Consider the following 18,514-nt stretch of genomic DNA (forward strand, 5'->3'; position numbering starts at 1 on the left):
TTCTGAAATTAAGCCCATTCTTCCTTTTTTAAGTTTCCTATTTAGAAGTTCATAACCTTAAATAATACTTGTTTGTAAAGTTCCTTAAATGTTAGTATATAAACAAAGCTAATTTGGGTTTCATTAAAGGATTTTAGCATTAAATTGTGTGATAGAGTATACTTTGGCTTTCATGTGATTAAAGTTTGGTGTGTTTTTTTAAAAAAAAATAACTGAATAACTACTAATCACTAAATGATTGAACAAAGGAAAACTGGAAAATGCTAGTAAGAATTTGAAAGGAATTTGCATGATATAATTGCCTCCATGTAATGTAGTGATGTTACATGAAGTGCATTCTAATTGGAGTAATCTCCATCTGACTGAAAACCTTCAATAATTGAGATGTCAGACTGGTGAGAGATTATGTAAACATAGGGGATATAATACTGTTAGATAATATATGGCTTTATACTCTGAGAATGAAGCAAGTTAAGTTTGGTGTGACCTGGGAGTAGATGAAGTTTGTTGGTAAGTAGGAAGTAATTTAATGCACTAAACAGTAATATAGTATTGATCGTAAAATATTCTAATTTCATGTTTTACTCCTACCTTTAACACGTTAAATGCCCTGTCAGTCACCGGTGACTGACACTATACTTTCCATCTCGAGGACAAAACAGGCTGGGCTCTTAAAGTGTTAAGATTTTAATTTATTAGCCACAGAGTCAAAAACCAGGAAGACTCCTCATTACTTGCTTTTGTTTTCTTTTCAATGGGTATACTTAAGTATTTTTATGGTAAAGAGAAAGTCACATGAAAATATAGGGAATTGTAAAATGAAACTTTGGCTGTTTTACTCTCAACCTCTGTTTCAGTGATGTTCCTTACCCACCCAAATAGGCTCAAGTAAGTGTAAGCTGCAGCTGCTCTTCATTATATTTGATAATGGCAGCTCTAGAGTTGTAGAGAAATGCCTTGAAACACATTTAAGGCTAAAAATCATAACCATATTGTGTCTAAATACAAATTTTGGTGTTAATTCATTATTAAAGACTAGAGGCCCAGTGCACGTATTCATGCACATTAAGAGGAAATTAATTAGAAGAAATATTTTAGAGGCCAGAGGGGGACCACAGGACCAGGGCGTGTCTGGCCCGTCTCGCCCAGTCCCGATAGGCCAGACCCCAACAGCAAGCTAACCTACCAGCTGGAGTGTCTGCTCCCTGGTGGTCTATGCATGTCATAGCAAATGGTCGAATGGTCAGAGGGACAACTAGCATAGGCTTTTAAATATTTATAGATGCTTTGCAGAAAGTTCAGATTTAATCAAAATAACTTTTAGGACTTGTGGGAAAAAATTAATATATGGAATATATACTAGAAGTTGTGTGTTAATATTCTAATTTTTGTTTGTATTTGTGACTATCATTAACATAGATTTTTGTTTTTGTTTTGTTATTAATGATTTGAGGGCTGTGCTTCCTGGAAGTGGTATTACCCGTTCCATTATGCACCATTTGCTTCAGACTTTGAAGGTATTGCGGACTTGCCTTCTGATTTTGAGAAGGGCACTAAACCGGTAAGCTTAATTATTTAGAGCCATTAAATTCATAGAATTTTGGCTTAGATAAAAATTGTGTAGCTTATCTGAAACTTTTTTCTTTCTTGCAGTTTAAACCACTGGAACAACTTATGGGAGTTTTTCCAGCTGCAAGTGGTAACTTTCTACCTCCATCATGGCGAAAGCTCATGAGTGATCCAGTGAGTCTTAGCATTTTGAGTGTGTTGGTAACTGGGTTTTTGTCATAGGTTTTACTAATATTAGTCACAGTTGGTTTTGCATCTTAGTTGAAACAGTAAAGTATAGAAACAAAGTAAAAGTATGTGAGTTCTACTATATATTTTTCATTACTTTTTCCACCTCTTGTTTCCTTGGCATCAGTACCCCACTCAGTAAATAAAATTGACTTGTGTTTTGGAGAAATTATTTTTTAAATTACTTTATTATTATTATCATCATTATTTTAAATTTATATTTATTGTTGAAAGTGTTACAGATGTCCCCTTTTTTTCCCCATTGACCCCTCCACCACTGCCCCCCAGGCACCCAGGCCTTCACCACACTGTAGAACTTAGAACAAGTTGTTTTGTTCTGAGTCTGTTTTGACTTATTCCAGCCCTTTATGGTGGCTACAAGAGCTCAGAAGACTGACCTACCTGAAATCACCTCTGAGCTTGTTTTGTGTGCTAGCTAAAAAGAATGAGACCAAGCTGGGAAGGAGGAGTTATTGCAGTCAATAAACTCTTTGCTCACTGTCTTGGGTCCACAGTTGTCAGCTCTACAGTTCTATAATAATGCTTTTTTTTCATCATTTAAAAAAATATTGTTAATTTTGTTTTACTAGACCTAGAATTAATCACCTGATATCTTAACGGTTTTTGAAAGGAATGAAACCTCATTTTCTCATCAGGCTTGATAACTTGAATGAAAAGTATAACAAATGCCTGTATAACAGCAGCATGTAACTTTTGTTTTGAATCTTTACTTTTCTTCTTGATATAGGATTCCAGTATAATTGACTTTTACCCTGAAGATTTTGCTATTGATTTGAATGGAAAGAAATATGCATGGCAAGGTAAAATTTAGATATTATTTCTTTTTGTTAAAATAATCTTAACTTTTTGGTAAAACTGTGAGAAACATGATTTATAGAATGGAAGAATTACTGTAAAAGAAAGATAAATATTGTAAGAATTATATGTGAAAATTTAGTGTCTTTTCATTTAACCTGGGATTAGCAATGATTAATGGTAGTTTTAATAGCAACATTCTGATAAACAGTAAATTGGGTTGAAATACCCAATTAATCATCTTATCTTTCATCTCCTTTGTGATTAATTTATTGGACTTGGGACTTGCTCCTTCCAGTTAGTAGTAGCTCATTGACACCTTGTTAGGTTGTTGAGAGAGAGTGTCTGTGGAGACTGACTTGTACGCCATTGAAACATTTGAAAAATGTATTAAAAATTTGGTTAAATACTTGGCATTAATCATTACTTAAAATTTACTTCTTATATATTAATTTCTCATTCCTTTGTTCACATAATTTATAAGACTCCTATATAATAAGAGGGTAATGTGCAAATTGACCCTGGATCAACCAGTCACTATGACGTGCACTGATCACCAGGGGGCAGACGCTCAACCTAGGAGCTGCCCTCTGGTGGTCAGTGTGCTCCCACAGGAGGAGCTCTGCTCAGCCACAAGCCGTGCTGATGGCTGCGAGCGCAGTGGTGGTGGCAGGAGCCTCTCCTGCCTCCTCTGCAGCACTAAGGATGTCCAACTGCAGCTTAAGCAGTCAGTTGGACATCCCCCGAGGGCTGCCAGAGGGATGTCTGACTGCCAGCTTATCCTGGTCCCCCGGGGAGCAGGCCTAAGCCGGTATGTAGACATCCCCCAAGGGGTCCCGGACTGCAAGAGGGTGTAGGTTGTGCTGAGGGACACCCCCCCCCCCCCCCGTGCATGAATTTTTGTGCACCGGGCCTCTAGTGGCAGTATAAAATTTGTACTAAATTCAAGATGCTACTTAACACTCATAAAGTGTGTGATGACTAATTGTAAAACACAATAAAGAGTTTTTCACACAGTAAGCCCCTTTCATCAAATCATTTTAACCTCCCTTCCACCATACATTTTTCTAGGATGATAAGCATGTTTGGTAAATCATGTTTTCTCTCTTTTAATTTGGTTGTTCCCTGTGGTATAGATGACCAGTAAAATGACTCAAAGAGAGTTGTGGGGCAAAGGGAGATAAATAATAATTTACAATTTAAAATTGTTATATTTTGCCCTAGCCAGTTTGGCTCAGTGGGTAAAGTGTTGGCCTATGGACTGAAAGGTCCCAGGTTCGATTGTGGTCAAGGATACATGCCTGGGTTGCAGGCTCAATCCCCAGCAGGAGATAGCTGATCAATGATTCTCTTTCATCATTGATGTTTCTATCTCTCTCCCTCTCCCTTCCTCTCTGAAATTAATAAAAATATATTTTAAAAAATAGGATATTATATTTTGAGATTTTTTTAGGTTTGATTTGTACTTTATGTCATAATGGAAATTTCATACTACTATTATGAAATTATAATGGAAAATGCAACCCATTGATTAGGGTTAAGTGCTCCCTGGTCATATTTTGTTGTATGCAAATGGATTGGGGCATTAGATGGTTTTTGAAGATGCTTTGTGGAGGGAGAGGAAGGATAGGAGAATATGAGGGGGTAAAGTAAAAATATATGTAAATATATTTGTTTTAAATAAGTCCTTATGTGGGTTTATTAAATATAAGTAAATATATAAGCATGCAGGTGACTTGATGATTATATCATCTATATATATAAAGAGCCAGGGGCCGTCACATCCGAAACAACCAATCGGACGACCGAACAGGCTGAGTGGGGCAACAGAGCTGGCCGGGGGGGTTAGTAAGGGACGACCAAACGACTGAACAGCAGGCTACGTGGGGCGACCAGGCTGGCAGAGGGGTTAGTAAGGGACAACCAAACGACTGAACAGCAGGCTGTGTGGGGCGACCACGCCGGCAGAGGGGGCAGTGAGGGGCGACCAGGCCAGAGGGATGGGGCAGTTGGGGGCGACCAGGCCAGCAGGGGGGAGTGTGAGGGATGACCAAGCCGGCGAGGGGGGGCGTGGCAGTTGGGGCGACCAGGCTGGCAGAGGAGGCCAGTGAGAGGCAACCAGGCTGGCAGGGGGGCCAGTTAGGGGCAATCAGGCAGGCAGGCAGGCAGGTGAGCAGTTAGGAGCCAGTGGTCCTAGATAGTGAGAGGGATGTCCCCCGAGGGGTCCCGGATTGGAGAGAGTGCAGGCTGGGCTGAGGGGACGACCCCCCCTTCCCCCCGTGAATGAATTTTGTGCACCGGGCCTCTAGTCTATATATATAAAAGCCTAAGTGACTGTTACGACCAGATTACCGGCTGTTAGCTATGACGCCACAGTGACCACCAGGGAGCAGACACTCAATGCAGGAGCTGCCCCCTAGTGGTCAGTGTGCTCCCACAGCCAATCTCCCACGGCCGGCCAACCTCCCGCAGCTTCTCCTCCCAGCCGGCCAACCTCCCGTGGTCCCTCTTCCTGGCCAGCCCCGATGGGCCCTGATCACTGGTCAGGCCGAGGGGAAACCCCCCCCCCCCAACTTGTGCACGAATTCGTGCACTGGGCCTCTAGTTGTAGTATAAATTGTCAAGAGGAAAAGTAAAGCAATGCACAGTGATTACAATTTCTCCATATCCTTGCCGACACTTGTTAGTTCTGGTTTTTTGATAACTGCTATGCTAATTGGTGTGAATTGGTATCACACTATGTTTTTTACTTTCATTTTCTTAATGATTATTGATAGTGGGCATTGTTTTCATGTACTTATTGGCTATTTCTATGTCTTCTTTAGAAAAACATTTACTCACGTCTTTAGCCTGTTTTTGAATTGGGTTTTTGTTATATGAATGCTTTACATATTCTGGATACTAATCTATTACATGATTTGCATATATTTTCTTACATTCTGTGGGTTGTCTTTTCACTCTGTTGATAGTGTCCTTTTGACACTAAACAAACATACTTTTCTTTTTTTAATGAGAGTGCAAGGGAGAGGGAGAGAGGAAAAAAAACATCCATTTGAGAGGGAAACACAGATTGACTGCCTCCTGCACGTCCCCCACTGGGGATCGAGCCTGCAACCCAGGCATGTGTGCTTGACCGATACCGAACCTAGGACCCTTCAGTCTGTAGGCCAACGCTTTGTCCACTGAGCCAAACTGGCTAGGGCCTTCCTGAGTATTTTAGTTGTTATGATCTCTTTTTTTTACAAAAGAAGAAACTAAGTCCTAGAAAAATGAAAGGCTAAGCTCACACCCTTGGGAGATTAACTGGCTTGCCCAAGCACTTCCTAGTATAAGTAAGGCTAGAACATAGACTGATATCCAGGGGACCTCTTGTTCATTTAATTCAAAAATTTTATCATCAGAGAGTTAAGGTTTAGCAGATGTGGTTTTTTCATATGAGCCATTTTAAGGGTGGAAAATATAAAGGATCTTTTCTTATACCACAAAGTGGAAAGTATTTACACCTTAATTTTGGCGAATAGAGTTCAGTTCCAAATGTTTTGATATTAGCAGGGACACCCCACTAGAAATGTTTATTGGTGAATCTGTGATTCTAATAGCCCGGGTGGCTGGTGTACATTTGTCTCCCCAGGTGTTGCTCTGTTGCCATTTGTGGATGAGCGCAGGCTGCGAGCTGCCCTTGAAGAGGTATACCCAGACCTCACTCCAGAAGAGAGTAAGAATTATACTTTCACTTGGTCAGCACTGAGTCTGTGTAATGTAGACTTTACATTTTCTTATAAAGTTTGACCCCTTTTTTTCATTTGTCAAATTTCCAATAAATGGGACATAAATCATTTATTTTACCTCTTTTTAACAAAAGTTAACTTTGCTTTGTAAAATTTATTATCCATAAATTGAATAATAAATAAAAAATTTTAAGTCACAAATATTTATTAAATTTATAAGAAAACATCATTTTAAGAATATCCTTTAACTTTGTGTGTTGCAAGAGTATTGTTAATTTCCTTTCTCTCTTTTTTTCCTATCATCTCCCCCAAATAACAATAACTTTTCTTAAATGGTTAGATTGAAACAAAAGCATTTGCCCTCAGAGTGCTAACTTTAAAATGTTATTTTGCACAAAAAGAGGTATTTTGTCATATTACTGACAGTTAAAAGTATTGGGAAATTGCAGAGCTGAGCTCTACTGAAAAGTTGATTTAGTATCAGTATAATAAACCTATTGAAATAATTTCTCTATCAATCTTCCTTAGAGTACCCTTGTTATTACATGATATAATTTGTGTTTCCTCAGGGAATATTTATTTCTTAAAGTAAAAATATTGGTTCTTTGTAAATAAGAAACTTTGTCCCTTATCTTATAATACTATATTCAGATATCTCTTAGTGCTAATTTTTTCTGATAGTCATTGATATTTGAAACCTTATTGCCAAAGAGTTGGTATTTTTTCTCTAGAGATCACACATGCAGGTTTTATTGCTTTTAAATTATTTTTTATAAACTTATAATTAAGTTTTTAAAATATAGGTGCTTCTTATTTCATTCTCATAAATATTGCTCTTGCAGATGTAATTGTTTAACCTTCATTCTTTTCTTACTTTGTCCCCAGCTAGAAGAAACAGTCTTGGAGGTGATGTCTTATTTGTAGGGAAACATCATCAACTCCATGACTTCATCTCAGAGCTATACCAGACAGGTTCCACAGAGGTATGGTCTCTTTTTCAGTCATGGAGTGTTTTTAGACAGTATATTTATTTGGTTAATTAATCAGGAATGCATTTTTAAGATTTTGGTAAAATATAAACAGAATTACTATTTTAACCATCCTTAAGTGTATAATTCTATGGCATTAAGACCATACACAATATTGTGCAACCATCACCAGTATCCATTTTCAGAACATTTTCATTTTTCCAATTAGAAACTCTGCACCCATTAAACAATATTAATGAACAGTATCTTCCCATTCTTCACTTCCCCAGCCTCTGGTAACCTCTCTTACTTTTTATCTCTATGTTACCTACGTATTCTTGGTACCTCACATAAATGGAGTTATATTTGTTCTTTTGTGTCTAACTCTTTTGTGTCTAACACTTAGCACGTTTTCAGGGTTCATCCATGTTGTAGCATGTGTCACAGTTTTACTCCTTTTATGGCCGAATAATATCCATTGTATGTATACACGATGTTCTGCTTATCTATTCATCTGTTGATGAAAACTTAAGTTGTTTCCATCTTTTGGGTCTTAAGAATAATGCTACTATGATTTTGGTGTAGAAGTACATGTTTGAGTTCCTGCTTTTCGTTCTTTTGGGATATATAATCAGGAATGCATTTTTCCACAGCCAGTGGATGTACCACCTGAATTATGTCATGGGATTCAAGGAAAGTTTTCTTTGGATGAAGAAGCCATTCTTCCAGATCAGTAAGTTTTCATTTGTGCATAATTGGTATGACTGGGACAAAGTTTAGTTAGAATTTTTACCTTGTTCCATGAATGTGTTATTTTCTACAAATAGAAAAATGAAACAACAGAAAACTTGTTGGACTAAAAAGGACTTGGAGTCAAAGCCCAGCTCTGACATAATAGCTGTGCCACTTTGTGTAGGGAGTGCAGGGGTTCTTTAAACCCTTTCAGGAGAGCCACGAGGTCAAAACTATTTTCACAATAATACGGAGACATTATGGTGTTATTTACTATTGTTTCTCTTTCTCTCTTGAATGTGCACTGGAATTTTCCAGAGGCTACATGTAGTGTGTTACCTTAAGAGATTGAATTAGAAGCATATAAGAGAAATCAGCTATAATATAGATATTTAAAAAACAATGATCTCATTTATTTTTTATTTGCTTTGCAAAATAGGTGTTTTTCATGAAAAATGTTATTTAACTTAAATGTAATAGGTGTATTATTGGTATCTTTAAATTAGTAATTTTTAATTTCTTAGTTTTAATTTTTAATAGATAAATATTGACAGATATAACCAACATAAAAACTGTTTGAGGCCGAAACCGGTTTGGCTCAGTGGATAGAGCGTCGGCCTGCGGACTGAAGGGTCCCAGGTTCGATTCCGGTCAAGGGCATGTACCTGGGTTGCAGGCATATCCCCAGTAGGAGATGTGCAGGAGGCAGCTGATCGATGTTTCTCTCTCATCGATGTTTCTAACTCTTTATCTCTCTCCCTTCCTCTCTGTAAAAAATCAATAAAATATATTAAAAAAAAACCAAAAAACAACTGTTTGAGTGTCATCAGTTTTTAAAAATGTAAAGGGGTCCTGGGATCAGAATTTGAGAACTGCTGCTCAAGGAATAGAATTTGCTGGTCATAGAGTATACGTATCTTCATTTTTTTTCTATATAATATTTGGTGGTCTTTTAACGTGATTACATTGTTTTATAATCTCAAAGGCAATTTGTGAGAGATCTTGTTACTCTGTGTTCTTGCAAGATCCTTGAAATTGTCACAACCTTAATTTTTGTCACTCTGATGGATACTTCTTGGCATCTTGTTATGTTTACAGTTTCATTTCTCTGATTAGTGAGAATGAAGCCATATATTTGGTTTTCCTCATGTATAAAATACCTGTTCTCTTTTTCTATTTATTTTTCTGTTCCCCAATTCCCCCTTTTGATTTGTACATATTCTTTACAAATTATGATATAAGCCCTTTGCCCATAATTGTTTTCTGTTGATGAGATTACAAGCTAAGGAAATAGGTTTCTTTTTTAAAGATATAAATTATTATATTTTAGTTACTGGTGTTTTTTAATGATTTCTCTTTCTTAAAGCCTAAGAAACATAGCAACATCTTATTTCCACTTATCTGAAAGGCTACACTTTACAAATAGATGCTTTTTCTCTTGTTTCTCCTTAGAGTAGTATGTTCTCCTGTTCCCATGTTACGGGATCTGACACAGAACACTGCAATCAGGTAAGTTTTCCAAAATTCATGGCATTTTGAACTTGCAAATAAGTTTAAGAAGACTTCCGATTCACAAGGAAATGGCAGCTATTATTCCACCAATGCTTTGAGACTGAAGAAGTCCCTGTGTTGCAGGCTTCAGAGCAGAGCCTCTTGACTTTAAATTACATACATTGTTAAGGTTACTGATTTAACAAGCTTGTTTCTCTGCTTTCTAGTTTCCCCTGACAACCTCTAATTCTCCCTGGATTAGCAAGTGGGAGGAGATAGAAAGTAGGAATTTCTAGGAGCAGTTTGCTGTATATGAGCAAACAAAGATCTATATACCAGAGGCCCATACTGCTTCGCTTTGAAATAACAGACAATTTTAAAAACTATTGTATACTTTATTTTGATTAAGATGAGATAGGATGAATTTGTGGTGATTTCGATCAAAATTTATTTTAAACTCTTAATTTCTGCTCATTTATAAACTTATTTATATCTTATTTCTTTGGTGACAGGATTTTTCTATTGAGTAAAATAATGTAAAGTGTAATATGACTATTTAGAATAAAGATCTACAAACTTAATGATTTCTATAATCTGTAATAATAAAAGCGTAATATGCTAATTAGTCCGGACGTCCTTCCTTCCAGACAAAGCCGCAGCAGGGGCTGAGGCAGAGGCAGAGGTGGCAGAGGCCCCCCCCACCCCACACCCGCCCCGGCCACAGCAGCGGTGGGCGGGGGCTGGGGCCAAGGCCCTTGGACGAATTTCGTGCATTGGGCCTCTAGTTATTATATATAATCAATAATCTTGATGGCAGGGTTTATGTTGTCATTTTCTTCAGTCTTTAGACGAGAGTAAAGCAAACACATCCTAGCAGTTAAAGGATTTTGTAAAAACTTCTTAAATCTTCCTTTCCCACTCATTCTTACTATTTCTCTCTCAGGAAATATTTTAGATTTCTCATTGTGAAGTATAGGCATGTTTATTTTCCTATCTTTAATGGATTTAGGTAGCATGCTAGAAAGGCTTTTATTTAAAGAAAACCATTGAATATGGAAAATCTTCCATATTATTAGTTGCTTTAGACATACACATAATTTGTCCTGACTCTGTCTTTGGGCTCTTTTATTAAAGGTGGACTTTAGAATTGTAACCGTGTTCCTGTACCCATTACAAGCAGTCTGGCCCCACAGATCCGGTGTGGACACTGTGTTAGCCCTTGGGGTCTCTGGCTTGCCACAGAGCTTCAGGCCAGTTAATCCCATCAGCTCTCTCTTTGGATTGTTCTGTGTTTGCTTGTGTTTCTCAGTTTCTGTGCATGTTTTCAAGGGCCTTCCTACTCAACTTTCTAATTAGGATAGAGATATTGCCCAAGGGAAGCGTTACAAAATTGACAGATCCTGGAGTTTTTGTTTGTATGATGATGTTGTTTGTTGGTGGTTTTTGATCCTGAAAGAGCCTTTGGTATTATTTGGTGTTCACAAGAGTATTAAATTTATAAAACAAATCTCAAACTCAGGTGCGTTTAGGCGAGTTCTTCCCATCACATTATGTCTTATCTTTAGTGTTGAGAAAGTATACTATAGAGATTATTGAGGTGTCTCAAAAGTCATAGAAGGACCTATAGAGAATATGGTTAACTATAATCTAGAAGATTTTTCCCCAGTTCTGATTTCATAAATCATTCAACCTATTAGCAGCCTAATTTTGAATAGAACTAAGCCATCTTTCTCCTCCACCATTGTAATTTGACATAGTTTATTTTTAGAGTAATTCTTTGTAAACTTTAAATGTATAAATCCTGCATATAATTTTAAATTACAGAAAAGTTATTTTCCTGGTGTAATTTTATATTCCTCTGGAGTAGATACACAGATATATGCACACACATCTTTGTTTACCTCAGACTCATGTTCCAAACTAACTTCTTTGTCCTTTGCCCCTCACCAGTTCTCCTGGCTGCTTTGTTCTTTCTGTCCCTGGACGTCCTGTTTCCCATTGCCCAGGCTTTGGAGCTTCTTATAAGTTTAGCTTCTCATGTGATATTACTCCCTATATCTGCACCACTATTCTGTAATATTTTTTTCTTTTCACGGTGAGCCTGTTTTGTGCTTCTCTCCTGGATTACTGTAGTGATCTCCCAGCTGGTTTATTTGATTCCACCTTCCTTCCCACTGAATCTCTTGGCATTTGACATAAAGCTTATTTTTCTAGAAGACTACTGCCCTTTGGAAAACTTTGGTTACGATGTAGTGCCGGTAGAATTACACTCTTGCTTCTTCAAGGCCTGCCATCATTTGGCAAAGCTATAGTTCTGTGTCTGAACCCCCACAGTTCCTCAAGGACACCTTCTCCTTACCCAGGCTGGTCCTTTCAGTATCCCATCAACCTCTGTGCCTTCTTCCATTATTTGGAATCCTCTTTCCTTTTCTAGCCTACCCTCCATTACTTTTCTTCTCTTTTAAAGGTAATCTATAATTTATATAATCTTTGTATATTCTTTTCATCACTAGCATTGTCAGATCTTAGCACAGTTCTAAACTTAGGTAAAAGTTCAGTTGTTCATAGTGTTGGAACCAGTGTTTACCAAAGTCTTCTAAGAGCCCAGACTGCCCTGGCCAGGTGGTTCAGTTGGTTGGAACTTTGTCCTGTATACCAAAAGGTTGCTGGTTCGATTCCTGGTCAGGGCACACACTTAGGTTGCAGGTTCGATCCCCAGGCGGGGTGCGTACAGGAGGCTACTGATGGATGTTTCTCTCTCTTTCTCTCTCTCTCTCTAAAATCAATGAAAACATATCCTTGGGCGAGGATTAAAAAAAAGAAGCCCAAATTTACTTTTTCAGAGGAGTGTTTCTCAAACTTTTTCACCTTTGAATGGATCAGCCAAGGTATAGAACGTTTTATATCAACAGGGAGGTTTTTTTTAAAAATGTGAATGTGTGTAAAGATGTTTCTTTTTATTATAACCACTAAAAATTCATGCATTTGGTGGTGGGGGGGGGGGTGCGGAGGGGTCCCTCAGCCTGGCCTGCACCCTCTCGCAGTCTGGGAGCCCTCGGGGGATGTCAGACTGACAGCTTAGGAGCGGGCCTAAGCCGGCATTTGGACATCCTTAGTGCTGCCATGGAGGCGGGAGAGGCTCCTGCCACCGCTGCTGCGCTCGCCAGCCATGAGCCCAGCTTCTGACTGAGTGGTGCTTCCTCTGTGGTCAGTGGACATCGTAATGACCGTTTGTTCCACCATTCGGTCTATTTGCATATTAGCCTTTTATTATGTAGGATTACTGTAATGATCTTAAGGCTTGTAATTGGCAAGCAGATAGTTTGAAATCCAAAGCCTGAAAGAAGTAGAGTACATGCAATCAGTAACAGACTTAATGGTTGAAACACTTGGGAGGGTTTAACTTTCACTGCCTGTAGTACTTTATAGGACACTGAACTGCTTAACCTCTTCAGGTAGAATGTCAGAAAAGATGTCTTAAGTCCTATATAAACTTAAGTGTTTTAAAATGTTAAGTATCCTATATAATAAAAGGGTAATATGCAAATTGACCCTTAGAGTAGGAAGACCGGTCACTATGATGCGACCTGACCACTAGGGGGCAGACGCTCAACACAGGAACTGAAACCCTGGTGGTCAGTGCACTCCCACAGGGGGAGCTCCACTCAGCCACAAGTTGGGCTGTTAGCTGCGAGCCCAGCAGTGGTGGCAGGAGCTGAGGGACCCCCACGAGTGCATGAATTTTTGTGCACCAGGCCTCTAGTATGAATCATAAAATTTTCTCTATAAGAACAGTTTGCATTGGTATGCTGATTTAGCATTAATTAGGGAATGTACAAGGAAAAGGTAGAGGAAAAATTAAACTTGATATTGAGTTTTCTGCTTTCTTTGTGAAGTGTGCTAGCACTCTCAAACAATACAATTTTCTAAGGATAATTCTTAAAATGAACTGAATTGGAAGAAGGTGTTGTACATTCTATTCCTTTTCCATTGAGACTTGGCTACACTACTACAGTATTTTCTTCTTATAAATAGTTTTAAAGTGCTGCTTGTGGTACAAGTAAAACCACTGTTCAGTTTTCTTTCAAACATACTTAGCTTTTAAATTTATATTTATTTGTCCTTGCTGTGTTTATGAAGACAGGTGATGAAAATAATAGGTTATCTGCCAAGGAAGGGATCCATTATGCTACTCCTGGGTCAGAGCTGGTCTGGTGGATAGAACCTTATACTGGGTATGTCAGCATTTTCCCACCTGGAACAAATGGTTAAAAATACTTCTCCTGTTTAGCGAATTAGATGAAACAATATAAATCAAAGCACAAATCTCTTAGTTCAGTAGCCTGCTGAGTCCTTAAGCTGTTCTGTTAACTCATTTCCTCCCTGACAGTGCGTCTGTCTTATCTCGGTTTTACTGCTTTCCTTCCCCTGGTAAACTCTCCATTATTAATCACTTTTGTTTCTGGTGGTGGAAATTTGTCAAGGCCTGATCTGGATTGTTTCCTCTTTATGATTTCCAGTATTTTTATTTCTGTATTTTATTAAATAAGATAACTTTTATTATTTTTAATCCTCTACCTATAAGAATTTGAGTTACATAAATCTGAAAAACTCAGGAATTTCCAAAATTTGGATGAAATGAAAGTTACTCTGGTTTTTTGCTTAATGGGTTCCTGCCTTTACGAGGTTTATTCAAGTTGTGGCTTATATTATCACATTGGAAAAGTGCAGTTGAGTTGTGCTCTAGCTTCTTTTGTTATTTAGTTATTTCTAAAAACAATTCTTAGTATATGTTTTTGGAAACAAATTAAAATACTAAAATCTCTTAATAAGTGAAAGGTTAACTCATTTTAGAAAAGAGTAAGTCTTCAAACTGTTCTCAAAGATCCAATGGAAAAGAATGCTTTCCTCTTTGAGATCATTAATAGTGTCCATTGTCCCTTCAGTAGGGACCTCCACGCTTAGGTTCAGATACTCCTTTTCTGTCTCCTAGTGGTTTGTACCGTGTTAAGTATATAGATCACTCTGTTAAGTACGATTATGAGAAGAACTAAGGAAGATCTTGGAGATAGTTTTCCTATTAGCTTGGAAATATTTTTCCTTATTGAGCATGAATAAAGGAATTTTAAAAACAATTTTATTGAGGAATAATTGGCATACAGTAAAGTGCACATATGCACATATTTGCCAGATAAAAGGATCTGTTTTCCCCAAGCATTAGTTTCAGCTATCTTATTAAATCTCTTGTCATAACCATTGTCCTTCAGAAGAGATTATCCCTGTGGCCTTGGGATTATCTCTTCTCCCTGATAGCTTGTTACTTTGGCTGTCTCCTTCATTTTCTTAGTCTCAGCTGTTTTTGTGCATGACTGCAGATCTTCATCTTGAGCCCTCACCTGAATGTACTCTTTATTTCATTTCCAGCCCTGCTTGCCCAGCATTCCCACCTCAAGCACATGTTGAAGCTCCTTTTGGTTCTTTCCCCCTGTTCTCACACACTGCTGCTGGCTGGTTCTTTCTGAATTGCATCTTTGATTGCGTTTACTTCCTTACTGACATCTTGAAGTAGCTTCACATCATAGTCAGAACAAGCCCTTCACAACAATATCCCAGTTCAACCATCCTGTCTTACTGCCCACTCTGTTCACATACTTTGGCACTCCAATCCAGCCCTTCACAACTGGGGTCCCATCTGAGAATTAAGTCGGAGAACTTACAGCCTCTGTTGCATGTAATGAGTCGGTTTGTGTCCTGTGCCTTTAGAATGATACGAGTTATGTATCTTGGAAGAATTGAGGCTGTAGTCACTCAAAATCATTTTTGAGGGCTTACTTCTCTCCCAGATCCCTATTAAGAAGGCTGTGCCAATTAAACTGAACTACTCCTTGGTCCTGGGACCCCTTTCAGTGTCGTTGTTCCATTATTTCCTCCGCCATCCTATCACCATAACCTTTTGGATGATGATGTTTTCCTTGGTCTCCTTACTCTACCCGCTTACACACATGCTATTATCCCACACTCACAAAGACTTGTGTGGGGGAGATGTGTCCACACACATGCTTTGACTCCAAGCCTGTTGTTGCCTTTTTCACTTTATTCCTTATAAAACTAATTAGACATTTCCTCTTTATTAGAAGAAGAGGCAAGCTCAATGCGTTTATACCTCCACTTCCACCATGAGACTATGTAAAAGTTGCTTGGGCTGACAAGTCCTGCTGACAGAGATAACTGCTTTGAGATACTGTGAAAGTTGCTTGGGCTGACAAGTCCTGCTGACACAGAAATAACTGCTTTGAGATACTTTACTTATAAATCTTGCCTTATTACCAATTTTCTTTTTACTTTGTGTTTGCAAAGCACTAATGTGACCAAATACTTAACTGTTTTCTCTATCACTCTCTTAAACTTTTAACACTGCCTGTTCGGACTTGCCCTGCCTATGCCACCTTGCCCAATAGAAAACATTTGCGATAAAGACAGTTAGTTACTAGTGAAAAGTGAGTTGTAAGAGGAACAGATAGAGTAAATGAAGCCCAGCTGTTCTTGAGCTCATGGCATTTTTATGATAAACGAAACTATTTTTGTGTACTTAAAATATAATTAAATCGTACTGCAAGGAAAGTTTATAACAGATGGGTCCTAATTATTTTTTAATACTTTTTAATTTTTTTTTTTTTGGTTTCAGAGAGAAAAAGGGAGAGAGGGATAGAAACATCAATGATGAGAGAGAACCATTAATCAGCTGCCTCCTGCACACCTCCTACTGGGGATTGAGCCTCAACCCAGGCATGTGTCCTGACCGGAAATACAACCATGATCTCCTGGTTCACAGGTCGATACTCAACCACTGACCCACACCGGCCAGGTGGGTCCTAATAATTTTAAGTGCCAGTATTTGAAGAGAAAAAAAATTAGTTATATAAAATGTCAACCATGCCCTAGCTGGTTTGGCTCAGTGGATGGAGCGTCGGCCTGTGGACTGAAGGGTCCCAGGTTCGATTCCGGCCAAGGGCACATGCCTGAGTTGGGGGGTTGATCCCCAGTAGGGGGCGTACAGGAGGCAGCCAATCAATGATTCATTCTTATCACTGATGTTTCTATCTCTCCCTCTCCCTTCCTCTCTGAAATCAATAAAGAAATATATATACTTTAAAAAAAAATGTCAACCAGTGCCCTAGCTTGTTTGGTTCAGTGGATGGAGCATCAGCCTGCAGACTGAAGGGTCCCACGTTCAATTCCAGTCGTGGGCACATGTCTGGGTTGCAAGCTTAATCCCCAGGTGGGGGGCGTGCAGGAGGCAGCCAATTAGTGATTCTCTCTCATCATTGATGTTTTTATCTCTCCCTCTCCTTTCCTCTCTGAAATCAGTAAAAATATTTTATTGCGGACCAGTAGTTTTATTGCTAGCTTTACCCAGTGGCCAGATAAGTTTCTATTGAACGAGTACAAAAAAACGTTTTACATAAATGTTAAAGGAACACTTTAAAATTAAATACCCATTGCATTTTGAAGTTATTTACTACATGTTTTTACAAGCTAATATTTTCTTAAAGTATGATACTTTGTAAAACACTGTTGAAGCGAGAATTCTTGTGATCAGTCCTCAGTGTGTTAATTCAATAAATCAATAAATCAGTAAATCAAATGTCAACCAATTCATTAAAACCTTTTAAACTGTAATTTGTAATCATTGGAGGAATTTTGGAAAATATTAAAAAACACAAAGAAAGAAAGGAGATGGTTGATTATGCAGAGAATATCACTGGTGACCCTTTGCTAAATATATGTCTAGTCCCTTGTAAATATATATTTTCCCGTGTCATTATTGTATTAGTAAAATGTTTAAAATACCAACGAAGTATTTTTAGGAAGAAGCATAGTTTCTATTATTCATGCACTTTAAGTTTTACAGTTTTTTCACCTGATGAATACTGTTATAAGCATCCTTAAGTATAAATCAGATGCACATCCAGGATCCCAGAGAGGCATTGCTTTGTCAGAAGGACAACTATTATACTTACCAGCCTTTGAATGGACTCATATACATACCACCAGAGAGGAAGTTTGACCCAGCTTATTATACTCAAAGTTGGACTGTACAGCCTTATAAAAGTCTTTGCATAATTTTCAAATGTGACTGTTTCATTATAAAACACCCATTAGTAGAACAGAATACAGGGTTCGACTGGAAAGCTTAGTGTCACCCCTTTCCTTGCCATCCCCCTCCCCCCAAATATTTGTGTGTATTTTTTTATTTTACAAACCAGAGGCCCGGTGCATGACATTCATGCACTGGGGGTGGGGGAGAGGGGCGCAGGGCCTCAGCCCGGCCTGCGCCCTCTGGCAGTGCAGGAGCCCTCAGGGGATGTCCAACTGACATCCCCCCTGGGGAGTGGGCCTAAGCTGGCAGTCGGACATCCTTAATACTGCTGTGGAGGTGGGAGAGGCTCCCGCCACCGCCACTGTGCTTGCCAGCTGTGAGCCCTGCTCAGGGCTTCTGGCTGAGCATTGCTCCCCCTGTGGGAGCTCACTGACCACCAGGGGACAGCTCCTGTGTTGAGCGTCTGGCCCCTGGTGGTCAGTGCACATCATAGTGACCAGTCATTCCCCCGTTCGGTTGATTTGCATATTATCCTTTAATTATATAGGATGTTTCTATTGATGTTCGTATCTTTTCCTATTGCAACAAGACCTGATTTTCCTTAAAATGCTAGAGGGAGAGTCTTTGCCAGGGACTGAACAAAATGGAAGATTTTTTTGAGTTGAGGCCATGTCTACTAAAGATCTGTGATCACCCACAGTTAGCTAGAATTTCCCACAGAAAGTTACATGAAGGCTAAGAATTAGCAACAGTTTGGTGAAGATATTTATTGACTACAATAATTTTTGAAGACGTGAATTTTAGTTATTCTGTTTAAACGTGAGAAGTATGTCAGTTTATATGGTGGTTAAATCAGGCTAATCACTAAATTATGTATTGTT

At 38.6% G+C, this 18,514-nt stretch overlaps 1 protein-coding gene across 7 annotated transcripts in view; it reads left to right on the top strand.

Annotated features, from left to right (window-relative positions):
• XRN2 (5'-3' exoribonuclease 2) overlaps nt 1-18,514 on the top strand; it is an 87,550-nt gene that overhangs the window by 46,850 nt on the left and 22,186 nt on the right. For all 7 annotated transcript variants that reach the window (XM_036321215.1, XM_036321217.1, XM_036321212.1 and 4 more), the window contains 7 exons: nt 1,454-1,561; nt 1,654-1,743; nt 2,546-2,618; nt 6,245-6,328; nt 7,227-7,324; nt 7,963-8,042; nt 9,494-9,550. In XM_036321215.1, coding sequence (XP_036177108.1) covers nt 1,454-1,561; nt 1,654-1,743; nt 2,546-2,618; nt 6,245-6,328; nt 7,227-7,324; nt 7,963-8,042; nt 9,494-9,550 — 590 coding nt within the window. The remainder of the gene's footprint in view (nt 1-1,453; nt 1,562-1,653; nt 1,744-2,545; nt 2,619-6,244; nt 6,329-7,226; nt 7,325-7,962; nt 8,043-9,493; nt 9,551-18,514) is intronic.

The sequence above is a fragment of the Myotis myotis genome, unplaced genomic scaffold (genome assembly GCF_014108235.1).
Source record: "Myotis myotis isolate mMyoMyo1 unplaced genomic scaffold, mMyoMyo1.p scaffold_m19_p_9, whole genome shotgun sequence".
NCBI lineage: Eukaryota > Metazoa > Chordata > Mammalia > Chiroptera > Vespertilionidae > Myotis > Myotis myotis.